Source organism: Mastomys coucha, unplaced genomic scaffold (assembly GCF_008632895.1).
Source record: "Mastomys coucha isolate ucsf_1 unplaced genomic scaffold, UCSF_Mcou_1 pScaffold2, whole genome shotgun sequence".
NCBI lineage: Eukaryota > Metazoa > Chordata > Mammalia > Rodentia > Muridae > Mastomys > Mastomys coucha.
The window spans coordinates 24,169,154-24,183,879 of NW_022196902.1; the positions used below are offsets into that span (position 1 = coordinate 24,169,154).

The 14,726-nt window shown below is 40.6% G+C and overlaps 2 protein-coding genes across 12 annotated transcripts in view; one reads left to right on the top strand and one right to left on the bottom strand.

Moving 5' to 3' along the window:
* The window catches only part of Hddc2 (HD domain containing 2), a 128,446-nt gene that overhangs the window by 37,819 nt on the left and 75,901 nt on the right, over window positions 1–14,726 (top strand). The window lies entirely within an intron of this gene.
* The window catches only part of Tpd52l1 (TPD52 like 1), a 107,622-nt gene continuing 96,558 nt past the window's right edge, over window positions 3,663–14,726 (bottom strand). For 2 of the 4 annotated variants that reach the window (XM_031380720.1, XM_031380719.1), the window contains 3 exons: window positions 13,800–13,838; window positions 8,636–8,696; window positions 3,663–3,934 (listed from right to left, as the gene is read on the bottom strand). In XM_031380720.1, the coding sequence (XP_031236580.1) occupies window positions 3,806–3,934; window positions 8,636–8,696; window positions 13,800–13,838 (229 nt within the window). In that variant the 3' untranslated portion in view covers window positions 3,663–3,805. The remainder of the gene's footprint in view (window positions 3,935–8,635; window positions 8,697–13,799; window positions 13,839–14,726) is intronic. The other 2 variants (XM_031380721.1, XM_031380722.1) reach the window with 2 other exon arrangements.

Here is a 14,726-nt window from a genome sequence, read left to right on the forward strand (position 1 = left end):
CCCCCCGAGTACCGGGTGAGCCAGCCAGGAGGGTAGAGGCTCGAAATCTGTCCTGCTGCACACTGTCACACACACACACACACACTCTCTTGGCTCAAGGTCCTGGCCATCCTTAGTAAAGGCCCACTATGCTAATCTTTTGGGCTAGTCAATGCCCTACCCACCTCATTATCTTTTTAACAATGCTGGAGGCAATTGGTCTAACATTGCCTGCGAAATTCCAAGCCAGGGCTTGGCTAGGATGTTGGAACATTGGTGGAGGTCAGAGGGCAACCTTTAATTTTGTCTAGCTGTTAGTAAATCATATCTTGGGAGAAACCTAGCACATGAGACTATAGCAAAGACATATCTGGGCTACCTCTGAGTTAGGGGTTGCAGGAGATGGCTTCCTTGAAGCTTTTGCCTCATAAACTGCTATCTCACAAAGTGTGTGTGGCAAAGTGCATGCATTGTGAGGAGGTCCTTTGGACTCCATATTTTTATGTATATAATTTTACAGTTTAAAAATGGGGAGTAAAAATCTTTATGGGGGACTTGCTGCTGCTGCTGCTGCTGCTGGGTATACGTGTGTCTAGGCTAAAGTGCTGGGAGCCCAGGTTAAATACAGTATGAATGTCCAGGTTCAAATGATGGGAGCCAGGGTAAGATATGGTGTGTGTGTGCGTAGGTTCAAGTGCTAGGAGCCTGGGCTTGATACAGTGTATGTATCTAGGTTCAGGATCTAGAAAGCTGGGTTCAATAAGGTGTGCATCCAGATTTCAATGCTGGAACCCTGGTTCTCAATGTGAAACCTTTAGATTCTGAATTTAATGCAAGGTACGTATGTCATGAGAGCCCTTCTCCCTAATGGCATTAATGCTACTCTTAAAGGAATGAGTTGTTTTTTGAGAAGTTATGAAAGAGCCTGGCCCCTGACTCTCTCATTTTGTCGCTCACTGTGTGATCACTGTGATGGCTTCTCTTATCAGCCACAAGGCCATCCCCAAAGCTAAAGAGATAATTCCTGAACTTCCAAAATTAGGAGATAAAATACACCTATATTTTCCTTATAAAGAATTCAGCCACAGGTATTTGTTTCATCAACAACAGAGGATAGGCTAAGACATTTGTGGTTAGTTTTGGTTTGCCTTGATATGAGCTAAACTGTCTACCATATGAATCAAAATTACTAATGAAGGGCAGCAGGATAGCTCAATGGGTAAAAGGAGCCTGCTGCCAAGCCTGATGACATGAGTTCAATCCCTAAGCCTTACATGGTGGAAGGAGAGAACCAACTCCAATTAAGTGCCTCTGACCACACCGTAGCATGTGTGCTGTCTCACCTCCCCCAAGCCCTTTGCAAAGAATTTGTGGTGAATGAATTACATTATTGGTTTAGGTATTCTCCCTTGTGTGTAGTGTTTCATGGGATCATTTCGACTTGTTACTAAAAGGTTCTGTCATTGTGTACAAATCTTCTTTAGTACTTGTCAAAAGATTTTAATGTGCGTGAGTGGGCCCAGCTGGGCATTACTGAAACACTCAGCAGGCTTCCAGATCAGGATGAGCTTGTACATGCAAAGCCAGATAGAAACAGGCCAAACCTACTTGAGAATGCTCATGGGGAAGTACAGAGATCTGGAGGCTGTATTGCCCATCTCATTTTATTAAGATAGCCCCCTTACAAATGTGGGATATGGTATTCTGATCCATGTGCTATAGATTGCTTATGGGCATGACAGTGTGCAAGGATGTTCACACAGTCCATTGGAAAATGTCATTCCTGGGTCAGAAGGAATAAGCAGCCTTAGCTTAATAGAGTTGTGCAGATATGAGCATAGAGGATTGTGTTTTGTTGCATTTTGCTTTGGTTTTTGTTTTGAGACTGGGTCTCATGTATTCCTGGCTAGCTTCAAACCCACAATTAGGGCAAGGATGACCTTGAATTCCCCCTCCTCCCATCTCCACTTCCTGAGTTCTTGAATGAATATGGTTTACTAACAAAATTGGTAAACTTAGAATTTTGATGAAAACATTAAGTACTGTGGTCAATGTATTAAAAACTTAGAGATAGTAATATATTATTAAGTTTCTGAACATTTTTCTATGCAGTTTTAAATACTGTTTTCAGATTGTAAGTGTGAGACAATTACAAGATGGAAGTTGGTGGTTACTTCCTTATATGGTACGAGAATGGTCTGTTACAGTTCAGTGTGCCAAATGTAGTTTTAAAAAGAAAGCAGAGTCACAGAAGCTGAACACTTGGAATTCACTGGCAGCCAGAAACTGAGAATGGAAGACTATGACCATCATTCTCTGGCTGGAGAGCTGGCACTGCCTCCATGCCAGTTAGACGTGGTGGCTTGCTGCCAGAGAATGTGGGCTCCCCTGCCAGAAGTGCTGGGTATCTAACCCTCCCACTGTGGGGCAAGTATACAGCCCAGTTCCCTATGCCAAAGTTCCTCAGCAGGTCATGTGACCTTGAACCAGCTTCATTTTCACTTGTATCTATGGTCTGGATAGATTGCCATGCTATGTCAACTGTTAGAGAAGATGTTCAGGTTAGCCTTGAACTCACTATGTAGCTGAAGTTGGCCTGGAGTTTCTGGTTTTCCTGTCTTCACTTCCTGGGGACTGGGATTGCAGGTGTGGACCATAATCACTGGTTTATTCAGTGTTGGGGGAGAGCCAGCACTTTGTGCATAGTAGATAAGCACTCTACCAATTCCTGGAATTACATCTCCAGTCCATGGCATGTTTTTTATATTATTATTGTGAATTGTTTTAGTTAATAGGTCTATTGATATAGTTTAGAAATATACCGTAGGTTTTATCCCTGCTGTGAAATAACAATCAGGTTACCACTGTGAAGAATAAGGATAAAAGTGGCTGCTGGCAGCTCATTATAGTTTTATATATGTGAACAACATATAAATTGAGAATTTGTTGTAACCCAGCTTCTACTATGGTTTTCTTCTCAGATACTCTTTTTTTTTTTTTTTTTTCTTCGAAACAGGGTTTCTCTGTGTAGCCCTGGCTGTTCTGGAACTCACACTGTAGACCAGGCTGGCCTTGAACTCAGAAATCTGCCTGCCTCTGCCTCCCAAGTGCTGGGATTAAAGGCTTGTGCTTAACTCTTTACCTGAGTATTTACTGTTCTAGGCAGTCCGGAGTGAATTTTAGAGTCAGAGGCTATTTCAGTATCTTTAGATGATAATTGGCCTTATAACTTCTATCTATCCTGTTAGTCAGGTTAAAAGTTGATTTAAAAGTACTACCATAGAATCATTGCTACCAACATTAAATCATCAATAGGTAGTCTAGACTAGCCAAAGAAATAAAAGATCCAGTCATTGTTAAAATGAATTATTTTAATGACTTAAATAAATGTACATAGTTGATATAGGTGGAGAGATAACAAGCAATTTGGTGAAGTTTGTAGGATTTGGCCCACTGCTGGAGACAGTCATAAATAGTGCCACCTTCAGACTGACAGGATGTCACTCAACACTCTGAAACATGCATATTGGTATGGAGATCAAGCCAAAACCAAAGCTAATAATCAGTAGCTGCGTGATCGGGAAATATACAAGCATTCAGAACAGTTACGACCCTGCTCCAGGTTGTCTATTTTTAAAGATGACATTTTGTAAATACTCCAGAATAATGGTCATCAACACAAATGCAAATAGAATTCATTTTATTAAACTTTTTAATAGACCCCATTTAAATATCAATGTCAAAACTTAGGGTTCCCAGTGGGATTTTGATCTTCATATCAGGCAGATGGTGCAGGCAGATTGACCGGCAGTAGCCCAGGCTGGACCTAGCACTGCAGCTCTTCTTCCTTGGTCTGCCCAGGGCCTGCTGAAGCTTTCTGTGAGCTGGCGTGCGCTGTGGAGTTCAGGACCTCCTCAAAACTGCCACCACTGTGGCTTGACCCGCCTACTTTCGTCTGAAATGGGCAGGTAGATAAAAATCCAGTTAGTTTTTCATTATAATTTTTGTAATAGTTTTTAAAATAAAAGTGCCAAAAGTTTAACTTCTTTTGAGTTTAGACATAATTAATTTTCCTCAGAAGCACATGAAGTTAGTTTCCTTTATGTTTCAGAATAGTATTCATCTCGGTTCTGGGATAAGATTCTGAACTCTCCATCTCTTCTATTGGTAAAATTCTAATCCCTGTAGGAATATAATCAGATCTGCAGATATGCAACATCTGTCCCTATTCATCTAGAGAATTTATTCAATCAAATTGGAATTGGATCTTAGATTAATTCTTTTACAAATGTATAAACATCCTTATGTGACTTCTACTTAGATTTCTATTTAAGACATAACTAGAAGCCAATCCTAATTTCTGAAAGTGTTTCTTGTTTGTTTGTATGTGTGTATGCATCTTCATGTGGTTGTGAATATATATTGTGTGCAAGTATGCATGTACATGTTGTATGTATGCATGTGGAGGCCACAGGATAACCTTAGGTGTTGTGCCTCAGGTACCATGTTCCTCCCCACCTTTTTTCTGACAGTCTTTCTTTAGCCTGGAAATCTCCAGAGGCAAGGCTGGCTGTCCAGAAAGCATCAGGGATCTACTCATCTCCACTTTCCCTGAGTTAGAATTATAACTGTACATCACTATGCCCTGCATTTTTAACAAGAGTTCTTGAAACTGAAATCTAGTCATGGTGCCTGCAAGTCAAGAAGTACTTTACCTACTGACTTAGCTCTCCAGCCTACCCCTGACCCTCCCATTTTTTACGGGTCTGGATTTTGTTGTTGCTCTGTTTTGTCCTGAGCAATAGGAATTTCATTACAATCCCTGAGAATACTATATGTGGTGGTTTGAAAAAAAATGGCCCCAGTAGGCCCATAGGCGGTAGCACTAATAGGATGGGTGGCCTTCTTGGAATAGGAATGGAGGAAGTATGTTAGTGGGGACAGGCTCTGAGGACTCACTCCAGTGTGGCTCAGTCTCCTGCTGCCTATAACCTTCAGTAACTTCAGTTTCAAAGAATCTGAAGCACACTTCTGACCAACTTGGGCACCAGGCATACTTGTGGTGCACAGATATACATACAGGTAAAACATTCACACATATAGAAGAAAATAAAATTAAAAAGACATTTATAAAAACTTAAACAGGGTTTAAAAGTAGTTCATTCATTAAAATAACTTAATTCAACTGTCATAAAAATTATTTTGCCTTTTAAATTCAGTTATTAAATTGACTTTTCTACATTGTTTAGATCATATTTATATATTTATTTTCCCCAGAGTCTTCCCTATATATCCCAGACTGGCCTGTCACTCTATATAGGCCAAGCTGACCTTGAACTCTTAATTCCTCCTGCCTGAGCTGGCAGTACTGTTTCTTTCCTGAGTGGAATAAGTAGGATAAATTTCATAAAACCTACCGTGTTAAAGTACTAGTTGCTTCGGAGTTTTAAAATTTTGAATTCTCACCAGACCTAGAAGCACATACCTTTAGTCCCAGCACTCAGGAGGCAGAGGCATGTGAATCTCTGTGAGTTTGAGACCAGGCTGGCTCATGTAGTGAATTCTAGGACAGTCAAGGATGTATAAATAGACCCTCTCTTAACCTCCCACCCTTAATTTAAATTTTCTTCTAGCTTCTGTTTAATAGTAGAAATCGCAGTATTATGTTAGATGAATGTATGCTTCCCTTTAGACTTTTCTTCATCTAGTTTTTTTTTTTTTTCTCAAATCAACATAGTGAGATAAAAAGGTGCCTTTTAGAAGCTCACTCTGGCATACAGGTGGGATGCAGGTTTCCTACCCAGGTGTATTTAGTGACTGCACACTGCCATGCTTTGGGTGGCAGACTAACTCTCAGCTTGAACAAAGACACAAACAGTATACCTCTTTTGTATCCTTCTATGGTAATTTTTACATCTACGGGCTTATCACTTTGTCTGTGGAATTATAATTGCTCTTTGAAGTCAATTTTACTTGAACCGCAGGGCTGGGCTACTCATCTCGCCAAATAACTGTCTAGGAGAACACAAGGCATCAAAAAGCATTACGTAACAAACCTGTCTTCAGTTTCTGAGGGTCTTATTCAGACTATGTAATGCATTCATTAGAGTAAGTACCCTAAAACCATGGTCTGCATAGCAGAGAGGAAAGGTGGGCAGCTAGCTGGGTGTGGGGTTTGTGATGAGACAGAACATAGTTGGATACACAAAATGTGCTTTTGTAGACACTGGCTCTGCATCTCTCTACTTAGAGTGGAATAGGAAGAATGCTGGCTGGCCATAGAGGTGACACCAGACCAGGTGTCCTCAAGTAATACATTGTCAGTAGGTTGGCAGCACTAAATTCTGTATGATTATAATGAACTGGAAATTCCCCCATCGAATATCAAAGTATTCATTGAACTGGAGATAGGAGGAAAACTGGCTTGGAACAATGCCCTATGGTATGTGCTGGGTTGCTTGTGTTCTTCACAGTAGGACACAGTAGTTTTTTATTTCCTAGACCATAAGCATGACCTTGCTTCCCTGTCAGGGTTTAAAATCCAAGCTTAAAGTGGAGTTTGTGCCTGGAAATGCAACAGAGACATCTACTCTTCCTTACTGAGCTAGTCCTCCCAAAGAAAACAGCCTCAAGCCTAAGCAGAGACTGACATGGAAGCTTAGGAGACTTAGAATGTAAAAAACTATAGAAAGTAAGTAAGCTATAGGGAAGGAGACTTTAATATATTATTTGGTCTGAGCAGCAGGAAGTGAATGAGGTGTTTCTGTTGATGAAGTGAGAGGCTTCACACAACACCTGATGATGAGCTATCCTCCTTTACCTGGCAGGCAGAACAATCTAATTAATCTTTGGCTGTGGCAGATATGTGGGTGTGAGTATTGGTAAAACAATGCACAAGCACAGACTCTGCTTTCAGGAGGTCTCAGCAGAGCACAGCCTTTGGTAGGCTGCATGGTTATGTGCCTGTCTGAAGGAGGAGACTTAGCAGTATGTCTTCTGGTTTTGTTTGTTTGTTTGGTTGGTTTTTTTTTTTTTTTTTTTTTTTTTTTTTTTTTTTTGGTTTTTCGAGACAGGGTTTCTCTGTGTAGCCCTGGCTGTCCTGGAACTCTGTAGACCTGGCTGGCCTCGAACTCAGAGATATGCCTACCTCCGCCTCCAAAGTGCTGGGATTAAAGGTGTGCACCACCACTGCCTGGCTGCAGTGTGTCCTCTGGCTCCATGAGGAGGAAGCAGTAAGAGGCTGGGATTGCGACTGCCACACTTAAAGCACAAGGAACCATGAGCTTACCCATTTCTTAAAAGCAAATGAGAGCAGGTTGTTCTTGATTTCTTCCTGGGCTTCTTTATATCTCCTTCCGCTAAAGAAGACTGAACACTAGAACCCCTCCTACATCAGAACTCCTCCAACAAGAAAGAGAATCTTTACTTGTGAGCTGATGTGAAGCTTAAGTGCAAGTGTTGAGAAACTGAGTTGAGATTTTGATACAAGATGTTCTAGTGAGATACTACACAACACACTGTATTGCTTTTTTTCTTTTCTTTTTTTTAAAGGCCCTACTTTACGAGACACCTTAACACCTCCTACTAATCCTTACACGTTTCCTAAAAGAGAAAAAGTTGGCAAGTGCTAGACAATGCTGATGGGTGAAGTAGCCAATGGAGGCGTAGTAGTCACTGAATGATGATTTTATTCTGGAGCCTTCAAAAACTGATCAAAGACCTAGGAAAGTAGGCCTTGTAAAAGACCCTGGTTTAAGGAAGAGCCTCAGGTCTAAATCATTGAAAATACTGGGGGCCTGTGGTTAGGAATAATGGACATTCTGGCAGCCATGTAGCAAATGTAAGGCTGATGTGGTGAATCTGGAGGCAGGTAAATCATCACCATTTTGATCTATAATAGTAATAGCAAAATATATGAATGGAGTGCCTACAAGATAGTAATTATATAAGATGTTATATTTATTTAGGTGGCACTTACAAAAGGTTCTTGTGATAACTGATTCTCCTGATTTACCTTTATGTCTTTAAAGTCAAGACTAGTTTTTCTTTTGCCTTTCCCCACCCGCTTCTGTAGATTAGCACCTGTGCTTGGACAATTTATGAAAGTTTAACAACCAGCATAGAATGGGCATAATTTCAGTTGCTACCCAGGGAGCAAAAACATTACTGGAAAACAATTCATTTTTGTGGCATTGCTTAATTTTCCCACTGTGATAACCACACTGTGCTGTGGTCAGTATGTAAGCTTAGTAAATAGTCTGAGAGGTTGATGGTAGAGGATGGCATTGTGACACATGGCAAACAGTTTGGTTTTGCTAATTTATATCCATATTTTATGTTTATAAAATATGTAAGCTATTATGGAAACTTCATTAAGTTTTATGAAATTAAGTGGTGAATGATAACCCAATTCACTTTCATGAGCACTCAATCCCTGAGTGGTTTATAATCAACTCTAAGGATGCAGGAATGTCCTCTGCTGCTGATCTTATCCCTAGGTCTCTGTGGGAGGAAATGGCCTGTCCTGTAGCACATCCTGCCATCCTAGCCACGCAGAAGGGTGAGAGCCCTACCTTGCCTGCAGCACTAATGGTGGTAATGACTAGGCTGTCCTGATGAAATGGACCCAACCATACACAATTCACTTCATCTGTACCTTGAGGCTTGTAACAGTTGTCTCAACCCTCTCCTCAAATGATTTGAAAGTAGGAGAATTCCTAAAATAAGAAAAGAGAGGTCAGCTCTTAAGGCTCGGTGTCTTAGCAACCATGTTGTTTGGTTTTCAGTTCTTGTTTGTAAATAGCACTTCTGCACCAGAGCTGGCTGTCAGCTTATGACCTGGAGCAACTGTGTCTTAAAGTGTGTTTTACTCCTGCTCAGATAGGTCCAGAAACAGCATAGCATATTTCGAAGTAAAATGGCCACATACCTGCCTGTGCAGTAAATATCATAGCACATGGCAATAATCCAACTGTAATAATCCAATAATCCAACTGTAGTAAGTCCATATATGAGGGGATAGTATTAGGAAATTAAGTGGTGAATGAAAACCCAACTCACTTTCATAAGGACTCCATAGTCCTCCATAAGTCATTTTCACCGAGTCAATGGACTGATAACTAATTTTATATTTGTTAATTTTTTGTTTTCTGCCACAACAGTCTTTTTCCTAACTCTTTTTTTTGTTTGTTTGTTTTAGTGAACAGTGGAAGATCTCTTTAAATGTCATGTATAAGATTTCCAACTTGTAAAGTTAAGTTAAAGGGTTTTGTTTTTATTTTTGTTTTTTAAGACAGGCTCTGTATAGCCCTGGTTGTCCTGGAACTCACTCTGTAGACCAGGCTGGCCTCGAACTCAGAAATCCGCCTGCCTCTGCTTCCCAAGTGCTGGGATTAAAGGCGTATGCCACCACCACCCGGATAAAGATCTATTTATTTTATGTGAGTACACTGTCACTGTCTTCATCAGACACACCAGAAGAGGGCATCAGATCCCATTACAGATGGTTGTGAGCCACCATGTGGTTGCTGGGAATTGAACTCAGAACCTTTGGAACAACAGTCAGTGCTCTTAACCTCTGAGCCATCTCTCCAGCCCCTGGTTTTTGTTTTTGTTTTGTTTTGTTTTGTTTTTCAGTAAATATGAGACAAGACAGACAAGAAATATCTCAAGGAGAAAAAAAAATGTTCCTGGCTTTTTTCTTTCTGTGCCTTAAAAAATAATGATGTTGACAAATTGCAGGAAGTGGCACTTCTGTAAGTTGATGTTCTTGTTTTATGGTGGATGCCCCACCCCCACCACCTCTAAGTCATTTCTTTGTTAGCTGCATATATTATTTTCCCATCCTCTAGGAGGTGGAGCCTTCCTACTTTATAGGCATTTTATTTATGACTCAAATATTATATCACCTATCTTCCATCTTCTGGCTTTCATTCATTTAGTGCTTTCTTTGTTGGATTTGCCCACAAAAGTATCACTGCACTATGTTGATTACAGTCTAATTAAAGATTACTAAGTCTAATTAAAGAAATAGAAGATAAACTAAAAGATAGATCAAATTTTGCATGTCACATTTCAATAATAATTGCCATTATATTCAAGTCAAATATTTCAATTAGATTTTATTATATTTGATAAGCTGCTTGTTTGTTCTTGAGTACAGAGGACAATAATATAAGAAGAATGGCTTAGAGACTCTTGATAAGGGAGTGTGGCTAGGGCATTTGGGTTTTAGTAGGTGTGGGATAAGCCATGGCTCTAGGATGGTCAAGAGACCATCGTACAAAATATATTCTCCAGGTCTTTGGCTTTGTTGAGGATTGTTCCTGCAATTTTGTCAGTCTCCATAGCTCAAAATGACCCCCATTCCAGCTGCAGGGCATAGCTTTGTACTTTGTTCGTGACTCAAATATTAGTTAAGTCCCTGTGAGTAATCCTTCATAATAACCCTGTTTCATGGTGAAATTACATTTGTATGGCTCAAAATTATATAGTGTGGCACTTCATTTCCTCTTCAGGCTTTATTTGGCTGACCTGCCTACATGACATCCATCAGTTATGTTGGTCTACAGTGGGTAGGCAGGTAAGATGGATGTTTTGTGGATCTATGTTAGATTAGTAAACTTAATTTCCTCTCAAACCTAACTTCAGGAAGTTCATGAGGTTGTGTTTGCCCTTTAGGCCAGAAGATGGATTTCTGATTCACAGAGTGGGACTTTGTTTTCTCCAACCCTTTTTTGGACACCCAGATGTAAACTTAGTCAGTCCAAGAGCTACATGCCTGTGTTGGACTAATCAGCCTGGGTACCTTCTGGGAGCTGCTAACAATTTGCTTGAAGATAAACTTAGCAATCTTATTTCTACCAAATACTAAAAACCAAACACAGTGGTTAAATTACCCAACTAAGCAAATATCCCCAGCATAGAAGAAACTTCATCAGACATTAATGGATAAACATTTCTCTAATTAAATTATACCAGAATGCATTCTGAAGAACAGGGAGAGCTGGTTAATCAAATTTAATTACACCATGTACAACTATAAACTTTTGGTATACAAATGACCCTAGGAAGAATTTGGTTCCCAGGGTCTCAGAAACTGAATTCCCTCTGCGAAGACACTATATCATAATGTACACTATGAAGCAATGGGTGTCTAAAGGCTTGATGTGCTCTTTTATTCCACAATGACAGGAGCCCAGGCTGCTGGAGCATCCCTCAGGAGAATCATGGGAAGAGCAGCAAATCTGGTTCTAGTTTCTTTTTTTTTCCATACAGTGCAATTGATACCAGTGAAAAGGTTTTAGCATGGCTGTAACATTGCTTGTTGGCAGAACTGTGCTACAACCTCTCTTTTCATTCTCATGTGAACATCCATGTCTCCAGACTATTACCACTAGGAAGTATGTTTTAATAATACTGTATCACTAAGCCATGTTTCTCACCAGTAATCTATCCAGGATTATAGTGGTCTGCCATTGTTAAACTCTTGGTAGACAACTGATCTCAAATCTTTTTTTTTATTAGATATTTTCTTTATCTATATGTCACGATATCTCCTTTCCCAGTTTCCCCTCTGAAAGAAAGAAAAAACAAAAAACAAAAAACAAAAACAAAAACAAAACCCTGTTCCCTTCCCCCTCCCCCTGCTCACCGACCCACCCTCTACCATTTCCCCTACACTGGCATTCCCCTACACTGGGGCATAGAACCGTCACAGGGCCAAGGGCCTCTCCTCCCATTAATGACCAATTTGGCCATCCTCTACTACATACACTGTTGGAGCCATTAGTCCCACCATGTGTATGTACTCTTTGGTTGGTAGTTTAGTCGCTGGGAGCTCTGAGGGTACTAGTTAGTTCATATTGTTGTTCATCCTAAGGGCCTGCAAACCCTTCAGCTCCTTGGGTCCTTTCTCTAGCTCCTTCATTGGGGACCCTGTGCTCAGTCCAATGGATGGCTGTGAGCCTCTACTTCTGTATTAGTCGAGTACTATTAGAACCTCTCAGGAGAGAAGTTATATCAGGCTCCTGTCAAACAGCACTTGCTGGCATCCACAATAGTTTCTGGATTAGATGATTGAATATGGGAAGGATTCCCTGGTGGAGCAGTCTCTGGATTGTCCTTCCTTTAGTCTCTGCTCCATACTTTGTCTCCGCAACTCCTTCCATGGGTATTTTGGTCTTTCTTCTTTTTGAGTTTCTTGTGGTTTGTGGATTGTACTTCATGTATTCTGAACATCTGGGCTAATACCCACTTATCAGAGAATGCATACCATATGTGTTCTTTTGTGATTGGGTTACCTCACTCAGGATGATATTCTCCAGATCCATCCATTTCCATAAGAATTTCATAAATTCATTGTTTTTAATAGCTGAGTAGTACTCCATTGTGTAGATGTACCACATTTTCTGTATCCATTCCTCTGTTGAAGGACATCGGGGTTGTTTCCAGTTTCTGGCTATTATAAATAAGGCTGCTATGAACATAGTGGAGCATGTATCCTTATTACATGTTGGAACATCTTCTGGGTATATGCCCAGGAGCGGTAGAGTTGGGGTCCTTGGGAAGTACTATGTCCAATTTCCGGAGGAACCTCCAAACTGATTTCCAGAGTGGTTGTACCAGCTTGCAATCCTACCAGAAATGAAGGAGTGTTCCTCTTTCTCCACAACCAATCCAGTATCTGCTGTCACCTGAGTTTTTTTATCCTAGCCAATCTGATTGATGTGAGGTGGAATCTCAGGGTTGTTTTGATTTGCATTTCCCTGATGACTAAGGATGTTGAAGATTTCTTTAGGTGCTTCTCAGGCACTCAGTATTCATCAGTTGAGAATTCTTTGTTTAGCTCTGTACCCCATTTTTAAATAGGGTTATTTGGGTCTCTGGAGTCTAACTTCTTGAGTTCTTTGTATATATTGGATATTAGCCCTCTATCAGATATAGGACTGGTAAAGATCTTTTCCCAATTTTTTGGTTGCTGTTTTGTCCTACTGACAGTGTCTTTTGCCTTTCAGAAGCTTCACAATTTTATGAGGTCCCTTTTGTTGATTCTTGATCTTAGAGCATAAGCTATTGGTGTTCTGTTCAGGAAATTTTCCCCTGTGCCCATGTGCTCAAGGCTCTTCCCCACTTTCTTTTCTATTAGTTTCAGCATATCTGGTTTTATGTGGAGGTCTCTGGTCCACTTGGACTTGAGCTTTGTACAAGGAGATAAGAATAGATCGATTTGCCTTCTTTTACTTGCTAAGTGCCAGTTGAGCCAGCCCTATATTTTTAAAATGCTGTCTTTTTTTTCCACTGGATTGTGTAGCTCTTTTGTCAAGGATTAAGTGACCATAGGTGTTCAAATCTTAATGACATCTTTAACAGGAATGCCACCCTATGAGTCTCTATTCTCTCTTTTTATTTTCTCCTGTGTTTACATTTAATTATACACATGTGTTTAGAATGTTCCAGACCTCTTGTTAGTGCTTTATATAGGTAACTATGTTTTGGCCTCATAAATCCATGCAAAGCAGCTCTTAATTCTTTATAGTGTGTGGTGACGAAATGGTAGTTGATATAGGTGAAGCCCTTGTCTCTGGTCTCAGGAAGAATTGAATTTAAGGCTGATATCTGTCAGAAACCCAAGACCAGAGCAATGGCCACGTTCCCTACTGAAGATAGTCAGAGAGAAACATGAGACATAACATGTTATGTCAGCTAACTCCTTTCACATAAAGCGATATGTGGAAGGAAGCCACAAGTAAAAATAAATGCTTTAATTTAAGAATAATACATTCTGCATTAAAATTATGTGAATATTTTGTGCACATTACCTCATGGCAGGCATACTTATGGAATGGCGGATGGAGTACCTTCAGGACAAAGCACATTAAAGGGAGGGGGGAGAAGAAGATAGCATAATTTAGGTTTGTGGTAAAGTCCTAGTTTAACAGTTCTAAAACAGCAATTTTAAATATCTAAAGTATTCCTTGCCTACCCAACCAAGATGGTATTTGTTTTCCCTTGGCATAACTGGCCACAGAGGGTATAAGGAAAAATAGATGTGCAATGGCCAAAGCCTCCTCTCTTTCCTAGGGGCCCTGCAGGAAATCTGGAAAGGGTGGAATTCTTCAGCCTGACCCTGGTCTCCACTTCCTTCTCACACTGGGGAAGAGTGAAGAGCAGGAGCCAGGAAGGACAGCCAGGCAGGTAGATGCTAATGATCCATTGTACAGAAACTGTCCAGAGGAGTGCAGATGGTTAAGAAAAGGCATCCAAAGAGGCACATGCTAGGCTAACACGGTTCACTCCCACAACCAACACACACACACACACAAACACACACATAAGCACATGCTAGGCTAACACGGTTCACTCCCACAACCAACACACACACACACTAACACACACATAAGCACACACATGAGCTGGAAGGAGAAGACTTCTACATCCATTCTAATTGTCAGTAACAACTGGTATAACCATAACCACACTGAGAGTTTGAGGATCTTACTCTTAGAGTAGCTGACTTATCTCCCTTCTCATTGTATGGTATTATCTACTGAGTTTTCTCCAAAACTGGGGTGAAGGCAGTGGGAGGATGCAAACTGGGTTCCATTGTCCTGAACTAGGGCTTGCTATCCAGCCACATTTAAAACAGACCCTGCCTTCTCTTCTCCCTAGAACAGTGGTACTCAACTTGTGAGGTTCAACACCTTGCTGGGGTTGCCTGTGAACATCCAGACACAGATATTTATATT